This window comes from Polistes dominula, unplaced genomic scaffold (assembly GCF_049000335.1).
Source record: "Polistes dominula isolate Pdom_NZ unplaced genomic scaffold, Pdom_raw_medaka contig_15, whole genome shotgun sequence".
NCBI lineage: Eukaryota > Metazoa > Arthropoda > Insecta > Hymenoptera > Vespidae > Polistes > Polistes dominula.
Window position 1 is genome coordinate 4,189,559 of NW_028300915.1, and position 27,601 is coordinate 4,217,159.

At 30.8% G+C, this 27,601-nt stretch overlaps 1 protein-coding gene across 2 annotated transcripts in view; it reads right to left on the bottom strand.

Annotated features, from left to right (window-relative positions):
- LOC107071656 (uncharacterized) overlaps positions 1-27,601 on the bottom strand; it is a 75,756-nt gene that overhangs the window by 36,451 nt on the left and 11,704 nt on the right. For both annotated transcript variants that reach the window (XM_015330840.2, XM_089170423.1), the window contains exon 3: positions 2,308-2,438. In XM_015330840.2, the coding sequence (XP_015186326.1) occupies positions 2,308-2,438 (131 nt within the window). The remainder of the gene's footprint in view (positions 1-2,307; positions 2,439-27,601) is intronic.

Here is a 27,601-nt window from a genome sequence, read left to right on the forward strand (position 1 = left end):
CTGCAGAATAATGAAGTACGAACGACGTTGTTTCCATTAGAATGATATTATTTATATGACTTTAAAAAGAAAATTGATCCTTTTCTACATTTCTTTTTCTTCTTTCCTTCTATTACTCTTTCTCTTTCTTTCCTTTTTTTCTTTACTTACTTACTTTTTCTTTAAAAACGAAATAATGAAGGTTCTTTTTTCTTTTATCTAACAATTAAATGAAATCCACCGTAACGATTATATTCATTTTGAACGTGTAATTATCATGGATAAAATGATTCTAATAGCAAGAGAATAAATTAGGGATAATTATTTATACAACTTTAAGAAGAATGAATTGATCTTTGTTAATTACTTTTCTTCCTTCCTCCATCTATCTCTCTTTTTCTTTAAAATAAAAAACAAAAGGGAAGTAAAGTTTACCAAAAAAAATCTAGATTGTTCTCAAGAGACCAATAAAACGATTAACAACTTCAATTTCTAAGTAAGTATACAAAATACTTGAATTTTTATTACAATTCTTTAAACTTATTTTCTTTTTACGACATAAAACACGAGTTTGCGTACTCGTAATTCTCATGAAAAAAAAAGAAAAAGAAAAATAAAAAGAGAAAGATAAAGAGAAGAAAGTAGAAAAGAAAAAAGGGAACGAGATCAAAAGATTTAATAAGCTAGATTACTATTCTTCGAAAGAAGAATAAGGCGTAAAAATTGAAGTAAATTTGAGGGTTCTTTATATTTCGCGAAGAAAGTTTCGCGAGAATACTTACTTCGTATAAAGTTAGTTCATTCATTTCCCTGCGGATATATTCTTACTTTTGTGTGTGTAAATGTGAATATGTGTGATTCGTATTTATACGTATATAAAATTTGTGTCGAATTTTAAATTGAATCTACTTATATCTGTACGCTTTTGAAATAACTGATGATGAAAATACAGGAAGAGAAGGGAAAAGGTAGAAAAAGGATAAAGGATAAAATAGGAAAGATATATTATCTGTTAGGTTAACTCGAGTGTGTCCGTTTGATGTATGTATACCTTTTTACGAGATATATACGAATCGTTATCGATTTCAAAAAGCACTCACGAGTTCAGATCAAAAGGCGATAAAAGGGAAACGGTATAAGGAATGTTATCTACATACGTATTATATATATATATGTAAGTACATACATATGAAATGATAAAAGTGAGAAAGAGAATGAGAGAAAAAAAGAAAAAGCTCGACTCAAAAAGTATATACAAAATACGATCCAATTTAAATGCTTTCAACATTAAACGTCAAAGACTAATGCAAGACTTGATGGAAAAGAATCGATGAGAAGCAAATGAAGGTATTCTTTTCATAAAATGTGTGTTATGCTTTTTTCTCCTTTCTTTCTAATTCTGTCTCTCTCTCACACAGCAATATTTTATTATATATTCAAATCGATATATATGGTATAAGAGCTTTGAGAAATATGATATGACGTTTCTAAAATATTGAATTGGTCAGGTGGATCAAATTTCGTGGTAAAAGAAGGAAAAAGAAGAAAAAGAAAAAATAAAATACGTGGAAATATATTCTACTTGTAATACTCAGAAAATCGAATCGAGTTCGTGTAATGGTATTAAGAAAAAAATACCGATTACAAAATAAAAAAAAGAAAAGCATCGAGTTGTATTTTTCTTCTTTTATTTTTTTTTTTTAGCTTCGAAGTCTGATTAACGGTTTAATAACCTACTAAAGCTTTTTTTCATCCTATTGGCATTCACGTTTCGCGACCTGTTGCGATCCATTTACTAACCTGGCGAAAGAAAACGCTGAGAAGTGTGCCGAGTAGTAAGCCGCCGCGTTTATTCGCAAACAAAAATGTTAAGTGGAAAGTGTTATCATTCGAATACCAAAAAGATGAGTTTTGGTGTTACGTTTTTAAAAGGAAAAATCTTATTTTCTACACATTTTCACTGTGATTGTAAAGGATTTTCGATAATTTTGTAATATATTGTAAAGTATAGTTCACACTTCAAAATATATTATTTCATATACCTCATATAGAAATAAATATTGTTAATAAACTGAAATAATAATACGCATTAATTTCTAAGATGTAAAATTAGATATATAATTTAATATATATCAATACCCAAACAAACTAGAAATAAAATGTAAAATAAAAAGAAAGAAAATTACGTTTGACATCTACATGATTACTATAAAAATCAAAAACATTCTATCTTGTTTTAAATCATAACTATCGTAAAAAATATCTATTAAACTTTCTTATATTTATAATATATTATTGTTTCATTTAACGAAAAAGTTCTCAACTTACGATGCACCATTCGGAATTCGGTGGACAATCCTTCAAATCCATATGAGCGGTAAAATTAATGCAAGGCGTGATACTTCCCACTCCCTCGTTGTATTGTCCACATTTGTAACATCTGATACCCTGCGCGACACCTGAAATATAATAGAAAAGAAGAAAATAAAATTAGAGAAGGTGAGGGCAAGTGTTACGATCGGAGGATCGACTTTTATGTCTGATGAACAAGAGAAAAGAAAAAAACTTTAATCATGGATAACGATTAATTATAAGTTTTCTACAGTTTGCCAGAAAAAAAAAGTTTCAATTCTCTCGCAGAATTTAAACATTTAACTTCCAGTCCAACGATAACTCCTACACTTTTTTTTTGTCTACATAAAAAAAGAAAAAAAGAAAGAGAGTTTTCGTTCCATCCCTTTTATACGGATTATATAACTTTTTTATTAATACCAGTTGGAATTATTCCCAGTGCGATTTTTCGATCATCGATAGAAAAAAAAAAGCATTTCTGTGACCTATTAAACTTTCTCCTTTTTTATTTTTATTTTTGGAGATGATGTTTGTTTTAATTATTTTTAATTCAAAAGAAAATGTCATAGAACGAATGCATCGTTGAAAACGTTAAAAGTTAATTTTATACGACAAATGACACTGATCAAATAACTTCTTACACGTTGTTTATAAATTGAACAAAAATTCCAAAGCAATATACCAAATGTTTCGTTTATCATCCGATCGAAATCAATAATTATATTTTTTCTAACCGTTGTTTTCTTATGAAATATTAAAAAATGAAAAAAAATATTGCATGAGAATCGAATCGAATGTACTTTTTCAAAGTATATGTAATATACATATATATTCGTTTGAATAATATTTAGTTTGATTAACTTTTATTTTTTTTTTTAATAATTGATTAAAGTATCCAAATAAGAAAACTGACTTATCGATAATTAGAAAAAACGCTGTATAAAAGAAAGAAAAAAAAAAGGAAAATGTTAAACTCTTAATTATTCTCGTAAATTCGAACGAAACGAACAAAAACTTGGACGTTGGTTTAAGTTGTGGTGGAGAGGGGGGGGAGAGGAGGGTTTTCCTCCTTCGACTAGAAGTAGCAGAGGAAAACCTTTTGGAAACTCATTCCACGAGCTAGCTCATCCCGCGGCTCGTTTTGAACTCGTTTTGAACTCGTTTCCGAACTCGTTCTGGGACTCTTCTATACGACAACGTTCTCATTCGCCGAACGTTTAAGCATACTGACTTGCTCACGCACACACACATACACATACATACACCCACACGTATTACTAAAAGAAGAGAGACAAGCAAGTAGTAATAGTGTCTGTCTGCTTGATCTTCGAAAAGTTTTATCCTCGACAATCTCTCCCCTTTTCGTCGAATTAAATCCTTTAACGATTTGAAAAGAGAAGAATCATTTGCTTGTCGAGGTTTTAATTAGTATTACTACTTCGTGTTAATTAACGATCCCGTCTTCGACGAAAATGAAGACAATTTTCTTACTTTTATTTTTATTTATTTAATTAAATAATTATCAGTTTTATAATACAACTTTATGTTAATTAAATATATTTATATTGTAATTTGACTGATTGATTTATTTATTTATTTTCATCGAATATCTATTTACATATATATGTAGATATACACACACACACACAATATAATATATGTTAATAATGAATTGTATTTAATTAATTTAATCAAACCTATCAGTCATTACAGATAGTTCAATCCAATAAATCATTGTTGAATAATTAATCCTCTTAGTTATACATATGCAATAGTCTTTATAATTTAATGACGAACGTGAAAGATATCCCGGTATTACAATCCAACGGATTAAACGTAATAGTTCGCCATGTTTGAAAAGAGATCATGAAAAGTGGAGTTTTTTGTAAGTATAGAGAAAGATAAAAGGAAGAATGTCAAATAAAATCTCACCAATCGGTTGGTCCTTGTGACGAAAAGAGTTCTAACTTTTTCATAAAGTAAGAGGACATTTCAAAAACAATTTCAAACTTCGATATCCTTCGAGGAGATGTCAAAAAGTATGAAAGGTAAAAAAAAACAACTAAAGCAAAGAAATAGAAAGATAAGGTTTGTGTCTTTTTGGGGTTAAAACCATAAGCAAATTCATGTCTGCTTTCATCGATCCACGACAGATCCCAACGGCCATAAATGGAAACTTTCCTATTGGCGACAACCTCGTCTACTAACCGAATCAAACTATTACACAACTTGAAAAACATCAGACAGAAATGACGGAGAAAGATAGAAAAGTAGGAGAACGATGAGAGGATAAGAACAAAAAAAAAGAAAAATACAATACAATACAAAGAGAAAGTTATTGAAGGCTTCAACGAATCTCTCTATCTTCGTAGAAAGAAATATCGACTAATATAAGAAGCTTGCATTTCTAGTTTCTTTTTTTTTACCACCCCTTAAATTACCACCCACCTAATTTCAAGAAAATCCGTGCTAAAGTAAAAGAATTCTAACTTGTAGATTGCTTCGATATATCTCGAAAAACGATTTATATATATATATGTATGTAAATGAGTCGTTTATTTTGAGATGCCTAGTGGCCTAACTCCATTTATGTTCGAATCGAGCTATTGAAGGGTTTGCATTTCAATGCAATTAAAAATATACGTATGGAATACTAATGAGTAATATTGTTTAAATATATCTAAAGAAATTAAATTTATAGTTCCAATTAAAATAAAATGGTAATTATTAAGTGAATAATATGCGTTTTCTGTCTAAGAATAGAGTTAGGTCATTTTCAAAATTAACAACCAGATTCGTTATAAAATTTAAGGGAACCCAAGTCCATTCAACATAATTTAAGATGCTTCAAAAATTGAAAAAAATAATACACGATTTATTTTATATATCTTTACGAAATGCCATTTAAAATATTTTTTAATTACATAAATTCCGTTATATATATATATATATATATATATATATATATATATATATATATATATATATGTGTGTGTAACGAGAATATTATATGAATAAATAGAAATTAGGATTATAAAGTTCTAATTTTAGTTTTTTTTTCCATTCTAATGTAATTATTTTATCGCTCATGCGCAGTAATGACTATGATGATTAAATTATACTGTCATGTAAGTAGAATGTATTAGAATATTTACAAAAAGTGTTAATTAATCGATAGAAGTGTTTATTGTTACCTAAAAGCTCGGAATAAATGATCTACATATGTACCTTCTTCTTCGAGATTCACCTTTAGACTGAGTTATTGTCTTCTATGAAAATACTTTTATTCAATGTCGCTTATATGAATTTCTAAACGTTGCGCATGTGTGCAATGGTAATAATATTGCTAGTAAAGAGAATTTAAAATTATAACGTTCTAATTTTAACATTCTTTTCATTCTAATATAATTATTTTATCAATCCTGCGCAGTGATGATTTCGAGAGTAAAATTGTCCTGTAATGTAAGTAAGGTGTATTAGAATATTAACCCTGAACGGTCCGAAAGACTGAATTTGCATGCAAATAACACAAAAGTACATTTACATAAAAACGATAAAAAATAACGGAACATAGATAACAAGCAGACAAAAATTCACAAAAATGACATAACACAATATTTAACGCATTTCTAGTACATAAAACAACAATTATAGTAATAAAAATAAATCGGTTCTTGCCGCCATATGCGGGGCATTGGACTCAGTAAGTAAAATACAATGTAAGTAAAAAGTACTGGGTATATGTTCAGAGCACCGTCTTCCTCAAAATTCACCTTCAAACTGGCACGTTGTTTTCTATCAAAATTTTTTTGTTACAAGTTGTTTATATATGAATTTCCGAATGTTGCGTTGGTCTGTTAAGGGTTAAAATAACTGTTAATTAATTGAAAAAAAATGTGTATTGTAATCTAGAAGCACTGGGTATATGTTTAGAGCACCATTTTCCTCGAAATTCACCTTCAGACTGGCTCGTTGTTTTCTATAAAAATTCTTTTATTTAATATTGTTTATATGACTTTCCGAATGTTGCGCATGTGTATGTAATAAATATAAATTAGGATTATAACGTTTTAATTTTCATATTTTTTTCATTTTAGTGTAATTATTTTATTGCGTCTGCGCAATAAGAGTCTCTCAACGTCAACGTATAATATAATATTCCACCAAGTAGGAGTAAAAGAAAGAAAAAACACTTCGAGCTTTCGCGCATCTGGATTTACAAAGCTTCGATGTTGGAGAAAAGCAAAAGAGAAAGAGAGAGAGAGAGGGGGGAAAAAGAGAAAGAAAGGAAGAGATAGAAGAAGGATGCCAGGTAACGTTGGCGATAGTTAGGTTCGATCGATATAGAGGTTTGACGTTTCTGGTTTTATTCACGCCCCGTGCACATTTTAAATTCTTTAAAAGCAGCATTCTCGCGGTTTAAATGTAGAATTCGAATACGACGTTAACAAGCGAGTTGCAACTTCGATATAAGTATGTGTACATAAATATATATATATATGTGTATATGTATGTATGTATAAGAAGTTACTATTGATTTTTTACACCCATGTATTTCCTTATACGTCGAATGTCGGCTCGGCAGTCGACTGAAGTTGAAACTTTGCCCGTGTAATTAGATTGCGAGAAAGTGTAAAGGGTGTAGGGTGTTTCGGGTAGAAAGGGGGTCCTTTTAAATACGCTGATACAGAAAAGTTCGATCGAAAGTTTCAATCTCGGCGACAACTCGAATTAAATCGAATTAATTCGCATGATTTTCCCTTCAACCAAATGTCCTGCTGCGCGATCCTGTAACTAGAAAAAGTATAGAGAAATGTTTCTGTAATAATTCGTTCCATGATTCTAGAAAAAAAAATAAAAGAAAAAAGAATAAAAAAAGAGGAGGAAAGGTTTCTCCGGTGATATATCTTTTTTGATCTTTTATCTAAATTAATTAATTATCTGCTTTGAAAAGAATTTCGGGTAATTTTCATTAACCCACCATCATCACACGTTGCCGAAGGATTTTTCACTTCTTTCTTTCCTCCCTTCTCGTTCGTTATTTCATCTTTTTTTTTCTCTTTCTTTTTGCCCACCCCCTCTCCTCATTGAATCAGAACTAGCAAACGTTTCAAACTTTCATCGCACTTTAGAGACACACACACAAACACATTCTGTAGAATTTTTTCCCCCTTCGTTTGTTTGACGAAACAAGAGCATGGAAATAATATTATCTTCGATGTTTAAACCTGTAAATTCCCAAATGTGTTATAAGTTTAATATCGCGTAATTTCGTTATCACGTTATATCGTTAAATGATAAAAAACACTTAGAAATGTCAACGATATTTTTTTTCTTGTAAAAGCTTTGCCTCGTTCGTTGATTTAAAGACACGTTTAATTAAAATAATGCGAACTAACGACGAGTCGTACGTTTCGAGAGGTATCATCGAAAAAGAAGATTTACAGAAGACAATGAGGAGAAGGATAAAAAGAAAACACAGAGGGTAAAAAAAGAGGAAAGAGGAGAACAAAATAAAGAGTAGAAAAAAAATTCCCCATTTTTTTTTTTTTTTTATGTTTTATCGGTATTCCCGGTAAGTATAATTTCAGGTCTCTGATGTTTTCACCGTTTTGCTATTCCGAGGGATCGTAAATGCGATGCGAAGGTGAGGAGGGAGAGGGTAAAAGTTGAAATTTACGTTCAAACGAGGTAAGCGTATCACATTTTCTTATACTTACGAAAATATGTAAAAAGTGTAGTAAAAAAGAAAAAGTGTAAAAGAGAAAAAGAAAATAAAAAAGTCAGAAGAAGAAAGTATAAGATGTAGACAAATGATAGAAAATTCACGACACATGAAACATAACTTTGAGAATAGTAGTAGTAGCTCATATGCATTGTAACAAATAAAAGGAGACAAAAAAAATAAAAAGCGCGAATGTTTCAATAAATGATCTTTCTTTTTTTGTTTTCAATGTCATAACAAAAGGGGGAGAGAATTTTGCGAGAACCTTTTTCTCAAATAACTCACATGATAAACGACACTTGAAAAATTTTTAAATGAACATAATTTTTCTTCCTACGGTAGTTTTGTTTTTATGTCTGTCGCATAAAATGAAGAAAAATATACACGAATGTTTTTTTTTTTTTTTTTGTAATAACGGATATAAAATGTCCTACTCTCCGCGTTATAAAGAAAAAGAAAAGAAAACATTTGCAAATTAATTTTGGGCGTGTTCAATTTTAATAAAACAAAATTAATAATCGTCTTATTTAAAGATTTAAATAAAAAATAAAAAAAGAAGAATTATTATACAGAAACGCGTTTATAAAGTTTTTCAATTAACGTTAAATTTATTTAAACGATAATATTTAAAGACACAAATATTATTTTGAAAATAAATAGTAGGCGTATAGTAAACTTGTCATTTTTCTTAAACGTTTAGTTTGCTAAGTCTGTCATAAGCATATCCACGTTCAGTTCATAATGAACTCAATTTCAAAATATTTCTTCGTTAAGTGAACTCGACAATGATGAAGAAGAAAGGAAGAGAATTATTATTATGATGATGATGACGACGACGACGACGACGACGACGACGACAACATCGGTCAGGAATCGTGTCCTCGAATTCTTGGATAGAAACTCCAAAGAATTTCAAAGACCGTGGGATATTCTCCTTAACGGAATCTAACATAAGTGGCACCGACGCCACGGGAATTTCGTTAGCGAAGGAAGTCTGCAACCTTCTAGAGAGGAAAATCTCTCCTGTATCATAAAATCATATAAGATAGTAAGAGAAAGAGAGAGAGAGAGAGAGGAGTGGGGAATAAGAAAAGGGAAGTAGTTCACCGTTGAATGTACTCATGTTGTAACCACTTGCACGATATGGTATGGTATGGTATGCTATGTTATTTACCTAGGGTAAGTGGTTGAAAATATCTTGCAAGAAATTTCCACGAGAAGATATCTCGAAAAATTCAATGATACTATTCTTTTGACTATTGATTTTCCTTTTTTTTTTTTTACTATGTAACGTATAAAAAAGGTTTTTTTATTTGTATGAAAATAACAACGTACTGAATAAAATGAATATTTTATTTGAATAGAACAAAATACAAAAGAGAGGTTATGTTTTTTATATTTTATAGGATCTTTCTAACGTGTAAGGATATCTATATATATATATATATATTATCGATTGTTTTGAAATTATGACACAACGTTGTATTTGCATACAGCTAGATTTTTATATTTATTTATCTATAAAAGAATTAATTAATTCAAAAAAAAGAAAAAGATACAGGTAAGACCAGTGCCATCTATTGGCCATAGATTTCGGTGAGTGTGCGAAACATTAGAACATAACCTAAACTTTATCTATACAACGTCATATTTTAGCTCATAACAGCTATAAATGGTGAAACAAAATTCGTAATAATTGTAATAAGGTATTCTTTTTTTTGTATTAAAAAGAAATTATTTTAGATTGTCAGTTTCGAATTGCGAACAATTTCGAATGCGACATTTTTCAATGTTCGAACATTTTTCCCTTCGTTTGACTATCGATCGAAAGAATTACACGCTCTAATACTTTGATATCGAACAAATATTGGAACGCCATATTAGGCGAGAGATATCACGGCAGAGTAAATTCGGGTGGTGCTTCGCGAGAAAAGAAGCAAATACACGCTGGAACAAAACTTTGTTCTTTCCATTCTCCAACTATTTTGCCTAGGTTACAATTTGTCGTTTCTATCGAAATATTTCTGCTTCAGCCCCCTACCCCTCCCCTCTTTCCCTATCTTTTCATTTTCTTTGCTCACGAAAAATCGAAAGAGGGGAAAAAAATCTACGCCAACGGAATGAGAAATTCTAAATAGTTCAACTCAAGTTAAATTCAATTTGAAGAAATAAATTCTAACCATTCGTATTTAAGTAATTTTAGTTAACCTTATGACTATCGCATTAACAACGTTAAATAGTTTGACCTTATTGTTGTTCAGTTAAAAAAAAAAAAAACGAAGACCAAGCAAATATAAACCACAAAATGTGGTGTAATTCGTTGCTTGAGTTTCCTCGCGATAAATCAAGTTACTGGGCAGGATTCCACAAAAACGTCCAATTATTATCGTCACTATGTTTTTCTCAAAACTTTCTCCTTCTCAAAGTTATCTCCACGAGGAAAAAGAGAACTAAGTAAATAAATAAATAAATAAACAAACAAATAAATACATAAAAAGAACAAACTACAAATATACCATATCTTCAAAACGTCCAACTAACGTAAGTACTCAAGTAAATGTATATTTACACAGAGATATATTTATTCAATAAATATCCTTGGACTTTTTTCCCAATGTACCCACCAACCCTTCTTATACCATGGATTAAAACAAATGGTTAAAGCAACCAGGCCAATTTCTCTCGTCCGTGGTTCTGCGGTGACCAGATTGATAGTTAAGACGGTTGTTTAAACGGTGTTTTAACGTGACGACATTGTTTCGCTTTTATTGCATCCATCTCTAAAAGATTCTACAGAAACTCACGTTGATGTATGTGTATGTGTGTGTACCAATGTGTACTGAGTTTGTTCGACAAAACAAAGATATCCTTCGACATGTAGTGAACGAACTTGTGAACCCTTCCTCTACTGATGCGGAAGTTTGGAATGAGGAATCGAAGCTTCTACGTTAACTTCTATATATCGTCAGTTTTATCGATGACCTTGAAAACTCAAAGAGAAAGGGACAGATGAGAAGTATTTGAAAGCGTCTTCAACGATAACGATCATAATGATAATAACCATACGAAAAAATGATGTCAAATGAGAACTAAAATGACATAATTGTTTGCATGCAATATGATTATGGTACTTCGTAAAAAAACTTGTCTAAAACGAAAGATGTGACAATGAACAAATTAATACTAACTAAAATCAATGTATATAAGTAAATGAATTTATTCGATAATTAATAGTTCTTCAGTCAAAAAAAAAAAAAAAAAAAAAAAAAACAGAAAAAAATTTACACAAGAAACGTCATAAATTGCTTGGAAAGAAAAAAGGAATAGAATGATCCTTTTCGCGAGATAAATCGTTCCACGGAGTTGGTTTAAGAACTTCTCGTATATAATATATTCAAAATTTAGTAATATATATATTTTTTCGACTACATTTACTTCCCTTTCTTTTCCATTCCATTGAAGAAATATAACCGACAAAATTATAGAGCTCGAAGGTTGTTCATTGGTAGTATAGCTTTCTCTACATTTCTTCTTTTACAATTTTCTTTGTACGTATGTATGTATATACTTTGATATAAAAAAAAAGGGCTAGAGGGAAAGAAATAAGGTGAAAGAAAGAAAGAGAAGGAACAAGAGGGAATAGAGAAGGCAAAGTAATAAGTCCAGATAGGTAATTAGCTGGCTAAGCACTCGAGCAGACGTTTTAAAGAGTCCTCGAAGGAGAATGCGCACGTTGCATGAGTGTGCTATGGTGGTGGTGGTGGTGGCTTGTGTTGAAAGTAGTTTTTAGAGAATAAAGAGACATAGCGAGAGAGACTACGATAGAAAAAATGGGAAAAGTGAATAAAGAAATAGAAGAAGAAAAAACGAAAGGGAAACAAAGATGAAGATGAAGATGAAGAAGAAGAAAACGAAGATGAAGTAAAAAAAAAAGAAGTTGGCCTAAGGCCTGCTTCGTGACTAATCTCGATCTCGACTTTTTTCTTCTTACCGAGGGCAATATGTATGTGTTTGTGCGTGTATACGTGTGAATACTAGTTGCCACTTCAATATCCCACGACATCATCTTCCTCAGATAGGGTCGACTGCCCTCTTCTCGCGTAAATACAAAGTGGGCTCGTTCGTCTCGTTCCCCTTTTTCCCTTTTTCTTCGTTTCCCCTTTTTCTCCCTTCCCTATTTTCTGCTTCTTCTTCTTCTTCTTCGCTTTCACGGATCATGTCTGAATAGTTCATCGTTATTAATACATCCACTTGTAACTTTCTCCGGTTTATCGTCTATAAGAATAACCAGCAAAACATCTCAAACACCGAACGATTGTTATCTTTCAATAAAATATTTCTTACCACGAAGTTTTACGGACTGTAATAAGTTTCATAGACTTATATATATATATATAATAATAACTGTGACTGGAGAAGTAACTGTGATAATCAAATGAAAGATATGAATGGTGGTGAAATATGGAAGAGTATGTTTGAACAATATACTATAATACATATAATCTATATTCAATCAAAATTCATCAATTAACATTTATGCTAATCTAAGTCGTTGTTCATCAAATTAATTTTTAATAAAGAAAAATAAAGTTTAGATAAAATATATGCTTTCACACACTATTACAGTTGCTTTTTATAAAATAACAGTAACAGTTAGTAAATTCTCATTAATAAATATGAAAATGCAATAAATAACTTTTGACTGAATATAGATATATATATTATGTATACGTAAATAGGTATACAATTTAGGTATATGTCAAAGTACATTGCGCGAGAACGCAGTAAAATACGCAGCTGCTTCCTCGCATAGTAAGCGCACGTAAGCGCATCTTAGTCTTCGGCATAGTCGAGGTCACATAGCATCCCTGCATAGCGGTCATTGCGGTTGCATGGTGCTATGCGACTGCCTAGAAATCGTCCTCCCTATACGCACGTACATATACAAGAGAATAGTTATCTATGTCTCTCTATATACATATATAAATGTATATATATACACAGGCAATCAGATTCACGTGTATATGTATACATGCATGTGATTGACTTGAACAGCAGTATCAGCATTAGACCATAGTAGACTTGGCATCCATCTAAGAATGGAATTCGACGTTATCGGGCACCTCCGATTCAACCCTTAGAAATCCATTGTTCGTGTCTGTAAGGATGATAAGAGTATTCCGAATATTTCGAAACTAAACGGATTTGATGGATCGAAATCACCCTACTGATGATAATAATAATATAAACCATAACAAGCTCCTTGAAATAGAGCTTATTCCTTATCACGATAACAAGTTATTCACCCCACCCATCTCCTATCGTATCTAGCCACTTGTATCATTTCTTTCTGATGTATTAATCAAGGTCAAGGATGTTGAAGTACGGATAAAATTATCTTAAAAATAGATATAAGTATGTATAAGTGGGATTATTTTTTTTTATCACGTATATATTTTTATATTATAGTAGCAAGTACTAAGAGAGACTTGAAATTATAAGAGAGAAATGATGATGATGATGATGATGATGATGATAAAAGGATAAAAATATATTAAACTCGTAAGAACTTTTCGAAGTAAGGAAAGAAAATTTGAATAATATAGATTTGAATTTAGTTCTTTGTCGATCACGTTTGTCAGAATGTAGGAAATTTTGTTGTGAAAACTTGGCAGACACTAAACTATCGAGCTTTACGAAAAGTTAGCTTTTCATGATAGCAAACAAAAAACGTTGTTAAGATAACTAGCTATTGTCATGTATGAGAATGATATATATCTATATATATATATTATATATATATATATATATATATTTATATATTTACATACTATACATAAAAGGGAGAAGGAAGAGGGTCCAGTTGAAGTGGTTGGGAAGGGTTTGGCCGGATGAGTCGAAGAGGGTTGAGACCTCAGCTTGCTTGGGCAAACTGACCCAGATAAGTGAATAGTGAATGCACTCTCTGCACGTTCTATACTTGGTTCCAGACTATGGCTTGAATTTGTCCGCACAAAACCCTTCCCTCATCCAGTCATCTCATTTGCTCTTCCACTGACGAACGACAATATGCGGCTTTTAGACTAGGAATTTTCTCTGATAGCTAGTTTTCTATTCCATACGAGAAAAAGAAAAAGAGATAGAGAGCAATTCTACTATTCTATGATTAAATCTTTGATTTACCAAACAATTGAAATTCAATTTTAACGGTTACATTTACAATTGTAATTTTACGTATAAGAACAAAAATAAAAATATTGTTCAAATGTTAAATTGAAAATTCAAACTTTATTTTTTTATTCGAAGGTAAATTATGATTAACGAATTATATCTGTAATTATGATAGTAATATTTTTCTAGATCGTTAATCGACATTGTAGGAAAATTATAGTATTTCTCGAATTAGCAAAGATCGTAAAAGGATTTGATTAATGAGTAATATAGCGACGTTCTCGGAATTCATTGTCGAATTTATAACCGTGAAATTGTTAATCACGAGTTACGTGCAATTATATATTATACCAAAAGATTTTAGATCTTCGTTAAAACGCAGTCGGTTTCTTCTTTAACGATTTATCGTTAAATTATGTCTGGAAAAAGAAAATCGTAAAAGGTAGTCTCAACGTTTGTGAGATTTCTTTCTTAACATTTCACGTTTTGTTGACATTTATAGTAAGATTTATATGTTTCTTAAATCGTTTGTACTTATAAATCGAAAAATAAAAATTCTTAATATATGTCGGTTTTTTATACGATGTAATTAAAAGATTTACAATTTTTAAAGATTCACATCTCGAATATTCGTTTTTACGTGAAAGTTTTCTCACGAATGAAAGAAATGAATAAATCATTTCGAACGTGCCTAAACAGCGTATAATATATCACGTGAGATATTTTTTTCATCTTACCGTAGACCGACTGTGATATTTGCTTGAAATAAAACAAAAATATATTCAACATTTTACAATAAATTATAAAAGTTGCAGTTTTTTCCATATAATTTGATATTTTCATTATTCTTAGTAATTTTATTTTATACTCGCGAAGAAAATATCGTTCAACGATAAAACGAGAACCCATTAAATTTATCGGATAATAATAAAACTATTTACGACGTTATATCCTATCAATTTGAAAATTAATAATATAATATATTTTTCTTTCTTTGTTTTTTTTTTTTTTTAATCGAAGACCGATACGATAACAACTTTTTAAAAAAATAATTTAAAGGAATATTAATCTAACTATATATTCTCGAATCGTTTTATAATAATAAATCGAAAAGTTATTATAAGTAAAATATATTCTTCTATTACTTCGAGATAATTTAAGAAAATATAGCTAGCGTAATAACATTTTATTCGATCAATTTTTATAATACATAAAATTGAACGACGAATTTCAAAGAGATCTATAAGATAGAATCGTAAAAATGAAGATAATCGTGATAAAATTGTATGCGTTTGCAGGAATTTGATTGAATTACTTTATATCTACGTAAAAACGATCACGTATGTAACTTGTATGTATATAAAAGGATCTTTTCTTTCGTTTTATACGATCATATGTATACGTACATATATATATATTTACATATGGGTAGAAGGAATGAAAAAAAGTAAAAGCAAAAAAATGTAGAAAAATAAAAGGAGCAAAGAGGTATGCGAAAGACGGGTTAGATCGCTCAAAGTCGGAAGAGGATTCTCTATGGTAGACGGGTAGTACAACATAGTCGAGGCCGTTGGGAGAAATCCGTTTGATCTCCGATTTCAAGATGCACCGGAGACATTCACGAGCCAGTTGGAATCGAGAAGCCTGAAGAAAACGTGAGTCGAAACTCCGAGACGAAGGTTCGTACCTACAATCAAATCTTATAAAGCTGCCTTCCACGAAAACCCTCTCCTCTATGCCAGAGTAAATCCCTCAAGCTAGTAAAACGTAACACGTAAGGGAAGAAGAAGAACACGTTCACGTGCTAGTTTATATACCGAATAGGAATGTCATGCGAGTAAGATTGAACCATTTTTTACATATACATTTATTCATACATATATATATAACATTGTCATAGGTTTGTCTGATTAATATAAATTATTTCTGTTGATTACAAAATAAGATTATTTAATTATCAAAACCTTTTTTTTATTTATTTGAAAATTAATTAAATTTATTCGTATCAGATAAAGAAAGTTTTTCAATGTATGCGAGAATAAAGTCTCTCCGCACACCTGGGTAACACGCTTTATAATTAATTAATTCGAATTTCGAAGCAATTTATTTGCTACTCGCAGGGTTAGAGATGAAGCAAACCAACCACCAATCCAATCGTTCTTCATTATTTCTATTCCTTTTTTTCTTTGGTAGGAATTCTTAAAGGTTGATACGATACTTAAGCGTCTTTGTTTTTCCATGAATGGGGAAAAACTTTACGAGAAGAAAAGAGAGCTTTGATGAATTTATAAAAAATAAAAAGAAAAAAAAGGAACTTTTACTCTAAAAGATAAAAGACTTAAGAAATAAAGTAAAGAAACTCTCTGCAATACCTGGATAAAGATTATTTCTCTCTTATAAAATATTTCATAATATTTTCTAAACTTATACGAGTACGAAGAAGTAGAATAGTCACGTTTATTTATCGCGAGAAATAAAAAAAAGATTCCAAGAGAAATTTTCTCTTTTCTAGTTTATTTGTTCGACATTTTACGTGTGAGATTTTTATTTTTCGAAACATTTTACGACAATAAAAGCACGAACGCAAACGATTTTACGATTGTCAACGATGACATGTTAAAAAAAAAAAAAAGGAAATTAAACAAATAAAGGATAGTCTCGTGAAAAGCGTGTCGGAAAATAATGAAAAACTCATAGCCAGTGAAAAGGGATTTTTGTTGTTCAATTTTTCGAAAATCATACCCGTATGCATTTTACTCTTATCAATTTTTAATAAACACTCACGAAAAATCTTCCTTTTTTATTCTTTTTTTACAAATTCAATTTTCATCCATTAAAAATGTACCCCACCTTTACAAACATATTATTGAAAGAAAAAAAATTGTATGTAATTCAATCTAAACAAATTTATCATTCTTTTATAAAACATTATCTAAATAAATCATCTAATGAATAATATTTACGTATAAAACAACAAAATAGTAGTGCAACCACTCGAAAGAACAATAAAAAGAAGTTTACAAGTTTGAAACTTTCCAAGATATGTATAATACTTTCAACGATATCAAATCGAAAAATCTCGAGTAAAGAAAATATATATATATAATATATGCATGTATATAGATATTTATATATGTGTGTATGTATAACACTTTCTATGCACGTATGAGTCGTATACATGAAGAAGGCAATGAGTGTAGCACCGACAGCATCGCCATTTCCATTTTCGCTGTTGCCGGAAAAAGAGGGTGGTTGGGTGGAGGTGAAAGCAAACGGGTAAGAGAAAGATAGAGAGAGTGGGAAAAGGGAACTGAAGTTCGTTTTACGAGAGGGACAGAGACGGATGGATTAGCTCTTTACCATAGTACGATTTAATCTCTGCTCGCCGCAGGCCTCTCAAAACTACCCTCTGCCACCCCCCAAAACTCTCGCTCATGCTCCATCTCCACCTTCCTCTGGTCCTTCCCAAGTTCTTCTCTTTCTCTCTCTTTCTCTTTCTTTCTGCCGCACCCACCCCTTTCCTCGTTTTATCCCACTATACACAACCTTCAAGCTGCTACTGCTGCTGCTACTGCTGCTGCTACCTCTTCTTCCTTTCTTTCTTTTTTTCTTTTTCGTTTCTTTCTTTTTCTTTCCCTCTTTCTATTTCTCGTCGTCCTTTTTTCTATTCGCTTAACCCTTTTCCAGTTTTCCTCCGGCACAACCGTGGAAAACTCTACTCGAAAGTTCGACTACGTTCCTCAGCCGCACCCAACTATTTTCGAAGGATCGTCTACTACTACTACTACTACTACTATTACTAACTATTACTACTACTCAGTTGTATATCGATCTTCTTACTTTAGTCTCGTATAGAAAGGACATTGAGCTATGGTAAACGATCGTGCTCAGTTGTAACGAATCCTCCCTCTTTATTTCGATACGAATAAATAAACGAGATTTGAATTTTCTTACGGTCGATATAGTGTTATATATATATATATGAAAACGAGTACGAGATATGAATTCATTTTGTTTTCCTTTTATTTTCACCACTTTTTAAAAAATCATTATTCTTCGAAACTATAAAATGGAAAGCATTTAAAGTAAATTTCATTTTGATTAGAGAAATTTAACGTATGACGTTGAAATGTTACAAAAATACATGATAATAATTTATCATGTTAGCAATCGTTTCTCGAGTAGACAATATTACCAGTTTTTACGTCGAAATCGGAGAATATCTTTTAAGAACTCTAGTCACGTTTCCAGAAGAAGGAATACCCTGCCAAAAACCGCTTGATAGATCGGTTTGGAAAATACAAGAAAGCCCTCGGCGTACTTTGTTACACCTCGATCATCCGAAATCTCTGTTGCCAGGAACGTGCTACTACAATTAGTCAACGATGGTTTAAGCTTCATCGATCAAGGAGTGCCACGATTCCAACACCAAATACCTTATCTCACCCCCTTTATTGAACTAACCAGAATATTTGGGAATATTCGAGAATAACTGGTAAGCACATAGCAACATTATGAAAGACATTTAAACATTACGATAATGTCATCGTTTTTATTAATGATATTTTTTGACAAATTGAAAGAAAAACAGAGAAAATTGTGAGATATATTCCGATTGTTCTGTATTATATTATAAATTTGAATTCGTTTGAGAATATTTAAAAATAAATATCAAACATATTTTTTATCGAGTCATCTATTTTTTATTGTTTTTTATTCTCGATTATCGTCTCACATTTTTTTTTTCAAAATAAACAAAATCCTTTTTTCGTCAAACACTTTAGATCCTTCACTTTTAAAAAAGAGAGGCAGATTTTTTTATCAGAACTGACAAATAAACGATTCAAAAAGGTCGAATCTATCTCTACTACGTAAAAAAAAGGGGGTGTGATCTTTGGCAAATCTACATTTCGAACTGAGCGAGAGAAACTCGTTGTTCTCTGAGGCCATGGACTTCAAAGCTATTCGAATAAATCTCAAACGTTTTTCATGCAAAAAAGTTTTCTACTATATGTGTGTACGGTGTTAACGAATTCACGTTAGGATAGGATCGAAATTTTACTAAAACTATTTCTTTTATAGATGTTATGAATATTGAATACCTATCTTGATAGAATGAAGAGAATGGGTGTACACAATATAAGAAAGCACACCGTCAATATACGTTAAAAAAAAATCACAAAATTATTATTAAAATTTTATAATAAATATAAATAAAAAGTATACAATTTTCATCGAAATTAAGAAATAATATAATTGTCAAGAAAATATTACAAAATAAAAAGATTGATTGATAAAAGTATTAGAATACATTTTTTAAATTCAATTATTGATATCACAATTTTACAATTATTTAAATTGTTATTTTAAATTGATTGTTTATTCATTTGATTTGTTTATTAAATTGATATTACAATATTACAATTATATCAATTGTAATTTTTCTTTTCACAATTTTCTACGTTTATTTGTCCTAGAAGAAAATCGTATGTTACATTTTACGTAATTTAAAAATAACTTATTGTAATAAAAGAAACAGCTGATGTAACACGTGAGTCTACATTCTCCACTTCATAAATAAATATAAAAAATATATAATTAAAAATATAATTAAATAATAATTAAATTCAACAGAAACAAATTTTGTATACCTTATTTTATAAAATATAACATATGAACATTAATTTTCATTATAAAATTACTTAGAAATTTTTAACCGATCTTAATATAATATTTGAGTTGATCTTGATTATATAATAATAAGATAAATTTATGAGATGATTCGGAAATCGTCGAGTAAAATCCTATGGAATAAACGAACAAAAGGGTAAGATATGATGAAAGACGCGTGCGAGTAATTGAACAAAACGTTTTCGCAGAATCCTAAGGGCGGGACTGTTAAACGGGTCGAGGAGAATATTTCATCATCATCATCTATATATATTATACAAGAGCTCGCTTTCTGTTTTTCCCTTTTCTCGTAAGGACAACGGTGCCTTAAATTCGTGAGAGATACGGAAATACACGATAGATCGTAAGCTTCATGCAACTAATATCTGCATTGGACGTGCTCGCATTCTAATATTTCAGAGAATATTAACGAATAAATAGCAGTTAGTAATAGTAGTAGTAAGAGGAGAAGAAGAGGAGGAGGAGGGGGAGGAGGAGGAGGAAACGAACCGAAAGAAAAGCAAATCTTCGAAAAGCTTCATTCTCTAAGGGCGTCTGCTGCTTACTACCACCTCCTTTTCCTTTCCACAGCAAACTAATCCGTTGGTTTCTCTCTTCTATCTTTGGAAAACACTTCAACCATCATCCTCCCTTTTTCTCTTTCTCTTTCTCTTTCTTTTACTTTCGTTGTTATTTCAACCTCGCGATACTGCTTTGGTCTTACAACTAAAATGCAAAAAGTACTAGGGTTGGTAAAAGAAGAAAAAGAAGAATAAGAAAAAGACAATGAGAATCTTTTCATTGCGTTTTGTAGATACAACAAATGTTTATATTCTTTTCTTTATTTTTCTTCTATCTTTAATTTTCACATAGAAATGTTTCCTTCTAGTTTCGTCCTTATTGTAAAATAAATGAGTCCCTTATATATTCACGGTATTATTGTCAAAGAAAATAAAAGAATTGCAATGAAACCGGAAATATGTAATTGCATTTTAGGTAGATAACAAATACATATCAAGTGGTATGTATGTTCTTCAACATTTTGAAGTTTCTCATATATATACGAGGAATAACAATTAAAAGGTAGATTTTATGACGTGTCGAGGTGAATTGACGAAATTAGAATAAGGAGAAGGAGGAGAGAAAGGGTCGGTCCACGAAACGAAACCCTCTCGAGACGAACTTCAACCCTTCTCTCATCCTCGGTGTCAGTATGGGCCAACACGTTATGCACAGAAGGTTAAGTAGTAGATGTAGTAACGTTACCCACCACCACTTTCTTTTTCTTTCTATCTTATACTCACACAGGACGAAATACAAGTAAAGAGAGAGTGCGCGGTTTTCACAGATTTTAGCATCCCCGAGGCAATTCTCACAGTGAGTCTCTACAACTATACTCTCTCTCTCTACCTCTCTCTCTCTCTTCTGTTCCCCTTCTTTTCTAACGGTTGCTGTTCCATTTTTCCGAAAAGGTTTGCACAGTTTTTCCTCGAGCATTCCAGCAGCACGTAATACAAGGAACTCGAGTACCAGTAGTTTGCCTAACAATGCCAACCCCATCCCTCCTCCCCCACGTCCCTTACTCTCTTCTTTTTCTTCCTCTTCCTTCCATCTTTATTTCTTCTCCTGTCGTGTCTAACCTTTCATGACTTTTACAAAGGAGAATGGGTAAAAAAAAAAAAAGAAACGACATCTCGAAGAATCTTTCTTTCTCATTTTGTCAACGACCTAACGTTATGTTTGACGAAGGATGAAGATGAAGAAAAATAAGACGAATAAGAAGAAAATAAAAATAAAAAAAACAAGAAAACAAAACAAAACAAATAGTTCTACCACACAAAAATCGGACAACGATTTATCTTTATCGAGACTTGGCCAAGTGTTCTCTTGTGAAATTGATATAGTTGGTATGTGGTAAATATGTACATAGTATTTCCTTCCATTCCTTACCGAACACTATTCTTATGCTTTTTCCATAACCATACGAGATAACTATGATATATTATCGATAGATATATATTTCCGTTATCAATGATAAATAATAATCAATATCGGATATCAAGTTGATTTGATTTTTGTGTATATCGTGAATCAGACACTTTTTCAATTTGAATAATCGTTTCGATGATATTTTACAAGATAACAAATATTTGTTTTCTGTAACTGTAAAGAAAACAAATTTTTTTCAATTTTGTACGAGCTCTTATGCGAAAAAAATCGTATGTGAAAAATTGTTAAAAAGTGTTTGAATATTTTATAAATTACTTTAACTAATAAATGTATGAGTCCAGTTAAAAAGATTTTTTCTTCGTGGTAATTTAAAATATTTGATATTAACTTTTTTCCTCTTTTTAATTAAATATTACTTCTTGTTCCAAAAAAAAGAAAAAGTAGAAAAAAAGAAAGTACAAACATTCATGGAAAAATTATTTTAATATTCATTTAATAATAATAATAATTGTATATATATATAAAGTATACTTTCGTGAACTAAAACATAACTTAATAAGAAAATACCCCCGAACATACGTGATTATAATACTACAGATAAATAATTCATTTTCGTAGCTTGTTCTAAAAAATGAAAGAAGTAAAAGTATTGTATTTCATATTTTTTATATAATTTAAATGTAATAAAGTATAAACCATTTAAGGGATGAAATTTTAAAGATAATTTCTTCTTTTTTATTATTTATTTCGAGTTAAATTAACAGTAATGCAATTATGAGATACATCCTAATAGCTAATGTAATATTTTTCATACATATTGTATATAATATAAACCAAATTTTATTTTATAAATGAAACTCAAAAATAAACGAAAATTTCTAAGTAAACCTAGACGCATACAAATTAACGATTCCCTTCGTTTTATCCAACTATCTACATAATATAGACCCATGTTATATCGGGTGATACACATAAACCTGCATGTAATGCACGACAGAGGAAACTGAAGTAACAGCATCGATAAGCAACTCGTTAAATAAATAATAAGACAAACATAAACTCGACGTAGCATTAATTCGATGCTTCTTAACGATAAAACGAAATCATTTTCATTTATGTATTATGTCAACGTTATATTGTATGCTTCAATTAAATCGTAAAAACCCTAAATCTTACATAAAATAACTAGACGCGTTTTTAGGATAAAACATATAAAAAAAATTTGATTATACACTTAAACTATTAATAAGTATAATGAAATAAAACAGTTATATATGAATATACAAAAGACTAGAATATACAAATTACTACTAAAAGTAATTAAATTAATAAAAAAAGCACGATTAACCCTTTGAGTACTGAATGCTTTTAATTAAAATATTTTGTAGGAACAGAATAATTTTTTATTAACTAGATTCTAATAATAAATTATATTTAATAATTAAAATTTTTGTTTCTGAATATAATTTAATTAATTAATATAAACATTACATTATTTTACATTAATATTAACAAACACGTATATGCGTCGATAGACAACTCTGGTAATTTTTACCAAACGCACATATACGTTCATAGCACTCTAAGGGTTAATAGAATTAATATATTTTCAAAAACCAAATCAATATAATTATTTCAGAATTAACTAGTTATTTCATAAAGTAACTATAACATACTATATATTTAATATCATCGAATAGATAACGTCAACCGACTGACTCTGATTTCTCTGATTGAGCATTTTTTGAAGCCGCAAAAATGGCAACCAGAATATTCCACAACGTCGGAAATAAAAAAGGTGGTGGTTGTGGCACACAGGGTGACATGTATAAAGATGCAAATGGTCGTTCATACACGACAAAAATACCAACTCGTCGGAAGGTTGGCTTAATTAACGCGAAAACCGGGTTTTTGTAGTTCTTCTCGCCTTCGTCGTAGGTAAAAAGAACGACAAAGAACGAAACTAGACCTTTTCGCAAGTTTCATACTTGGCCAAAGGAATCCATTGAAATGAAAAAAAAAGACACGGGGTAAGGGAAGGGGGAAAGGGAGTAGGCAAAGATGAGCAGGGGGGAAGAAAGAAAAAAATGGACTGGCAAAAGTGAAATAGAGAATGAAAGAAAAAAGAGAATGGAAAGAGACATGCTCGAGGCGTTTTTTGATGCTGTCACGTTCTAAGAAATGGAATACGTGATAACTAAGCTTTTACAAGTAACTTTCAAAATATAAACTTTTCGTTCTTACGAGCTTATGGTTTTACGAATAAAACATTTTAATGTTTTTTTTTATTTTTTAAGATGAAGATGTCCAATCTTCTCCAAAACTGTGTGGTTCGATTCACAATTGTAAAATTAAAATTGATGGTAAAAAAAAAGTATTGTATCAACTCATGTTAATAATTCATTTAAAATCTAATGAGACAACCAGTGCAATTGTAATCATCTGCACACTAAACAAAATCCTGTATTACATACACATATCGACAATTCTTTTGAGAGAAAAAAAATACGCGAAAGATTTACAATCGTCCCAGAATACAAACTCTAAATGCAGCGAACGTAAGCTTAAGTACTCAGTTTTACGAGAAGCTTGTAAACACGAAAACGCTGTCCTCGCAGCACCATTGTTCTTCGTAAAACGAAAAAGTGAAAATGTAAATTCTCTGACGTTTCTTAATTCGAAATGCCAATGTGTTCGAGTATTTTTTTTTCTTTTCTTTTTTTTACTTTCCTCTTCATTTGATTTACTCATTTATTATTTTTTATCCCCCTTTTTTCTCTTTTTTTTTGTCATCGACTTACTTATTTTGTCATGAAACAAACTTTTGTAGGAAAAAAAAAAATATATATATATATATTTAAGGTTCAATCTGATCCATTAATTCTCAACTTTGAATTTATCGTACTTGTTCAAAAAAAAATTGGTGCACTTTTAACCTCTTCTCTCTTTATATCTCTATCTCTGTCTTCCCATTTCCCACAAGAGCAAATAAATTATCAACCACGAAAAATTTTGTTTAATCAATAGATCAAATTATCTTCCGTTTAATTATATATTCTTTTACAATTTATATTGAACAATTTTATTTAAATTTAAAAACATTGAATTTTCATTTATCCTTTTTTTTATAAAAAAAAAACTCAAACGTTAAATAAATGATTAAAAAATTTATCGATACGGATTCTCGATAGTAATATCAATTTTACATGTGTACGAAGATTACACGAATAAGGAAAAAATTAAACGAGAGGAAGGATTCGGATACGAAAAAAGACGTTCCTTCATTTTTCTTTTTACCTTCCAACCGCAATGATGATTTTCTTTCGTGAAAGGAAGAAGTTTCATTGTTAAGGGATAAAAAGAGAAAGGTAGAAGAAAAATAAGACGAAGATAAAATAGTTGAAGAAGAAGAAAATGAAGAAGAAGATGGAAGAATTTGATTCATAGAAGAATTTCTTCGTTGCGATAATAGTGATATCAAAAAAAAAAAAAGAAAAGTGAAATTGTCGAGGGATTAAAGGCCAAATCCGGCGTTTAATTTTCTCTTTCTCTCTCTCTCTCTCTCTCTCTCTCTCTCTCTAACTCATCTTTTCTCTTACGGAACAACAAACCGAGAAGTCCATGGAATCATTAATGAAGCCTCGATTTTGTGTTCGTATATATATATATGTTATATGTATGTATAAAACGAAAGTCCGACGGTCGTTGAATTGCAAATTTCTATGAAGGTTCGAGAAGTCGCGAATTTTCGCGAGGAAAAGGAGAAGAAGAGGAGAAGTTTAATCCGAATCGTCAGACTCTCATCGTAGATCGAACTGATGATAACCTTCGTTGATCCCAATTTAAGGTTGGTGTGGTAAGTAGTTTAAAATGATCTGAATCTATACCTATGTACATAATCTCTTTCTCTCTCTTTCTTTCTCACATATACACATACACGTTCTTTCTCTTTCTGTCTCTTAAACGTTTAAACAGAAATTATACGCGGTTTACCTTGGTATTAGCATTTTGCTGAGAAAGATACTTTATACGGATGACAATTCGGGACTTGATCTACCTTGCAAGAGAGAAACGAACTTCTCGCCTTAGACGAATTCGAGTTTATCTTTCGGATAATTCAGGGAGGTATTCCATAAATTTTCCTGAAATGTCGGCTATGTGTCGTGAAACAGGAATACAGTGCATAAAAGTGCAAAGAGAGAGAGAAGGAGGGTGAGAAATTATAGGGTAGAACGTAGGGTAGAAATAGGAAATGACGGTGGTAGGTAGAGCAGCACGTGCATACGTAAATTATTTCCACGAGAACGCACCTTCTACCTTAGAGTCTCACAGGTTACGTCGAGAACACTCGAGAGCTGTCGTTGAAAGCCGCTTTTCGCCAGTTACAAGACCACACTGCGACTACTAAACGTCCGAACAAACGCTACCCAATTGGGAGTCTGCGCGAAATGATGATTTTTTTTTATTTCAACAAAATTATACAAAAATTAAAATAAAATATAATACTAATAATAAATGATCGATTATTTCAAAAACTATCAACATTTCTCTTTACACAAAATAATATCAAATTACACATATACATAAAAGCAAATGAAAACAAAAGATCAACCAAAAAAAAAAATATATATATATATAAAAAACGGAAATCTCTTGAGGCCGAGGACACAAAGATGTCAAGGTTCTACGGTACTCGGCACGGGTATATTAAAGTGACACACGAATGCATATATATATGACATGACCGAGGTGATCCTTTCATGCGTAAGAGTTGACAAAAAAGGCACCAAGTCCTATATATATATATATAAGCTGAGGGTGAAATATATAAGTGTTGAAAGAAGCTGCTCGCACCTAGGTACAAAGACGTTATTAATATCAAGCTATGTGCTCGGTCAGGGAGCTCAACCGGAAATTAGCCTTCGCTCTCTACCTTCGACCCCTGTATACAAGGAACACCCTGAAGCGTTTAGTGTCGATGACCAAGCACCTCTATCCTTCCATCTTTCTCTCTCTCTATATATATATATATTTCTATATTTCTTTTCTTTTTATTTCTTAAAAATCTCTCTATAGAAGGAACAAGCGAAAAAAAAAGGATAAAAAAAACATTGCTAATACCTACGACCCTTATTTCGAGGACCTTATTATTTCGACCAAAGTTTATGCCACACGTTCCTTCTCATATTCATTGAACAAGAATAATTAAATGACGTGGACGTTGAATTCCGAACTAAATGAGGCTCGTATGTGCGAGTCACCGTACTAACGATAATTATATCGGTTAAATATCCTTGAAAAATATTTTTAATAATCTTCTCTCATTCAAGTATATGGTAAATAGGTTGTTGTATAAACTAAGAACGAGAAGAAAATACTTGATAGAATCATTTCATAACGCATTTCTTTTGTTTTATTATAAGGGTATTAGTGTAATAAAAAAAAGTGTATTACACATAGAGGATCGTACTTATCATATATGAAACACTACACTAACTTTAACCAGGCTACTTTCGTTGCATGAATAAACTATGATTTCCTTAACGATAAAGAAAAGAAAGAGAGAAAGAAGAAAAATGGCGGATAACGTTCTTCAGCCATCTAAGAAATTTTGGAGAAGGTTTTGCTAATCAAACATTTTACGTAATAAGGTCACAATATTATGAAAGTATATTTATTTATATATTACACGACAGGTGTTTCATTAATAAAATATCTAACTTTGGAAATTAGTTTTATTAACCCTTAAAATAT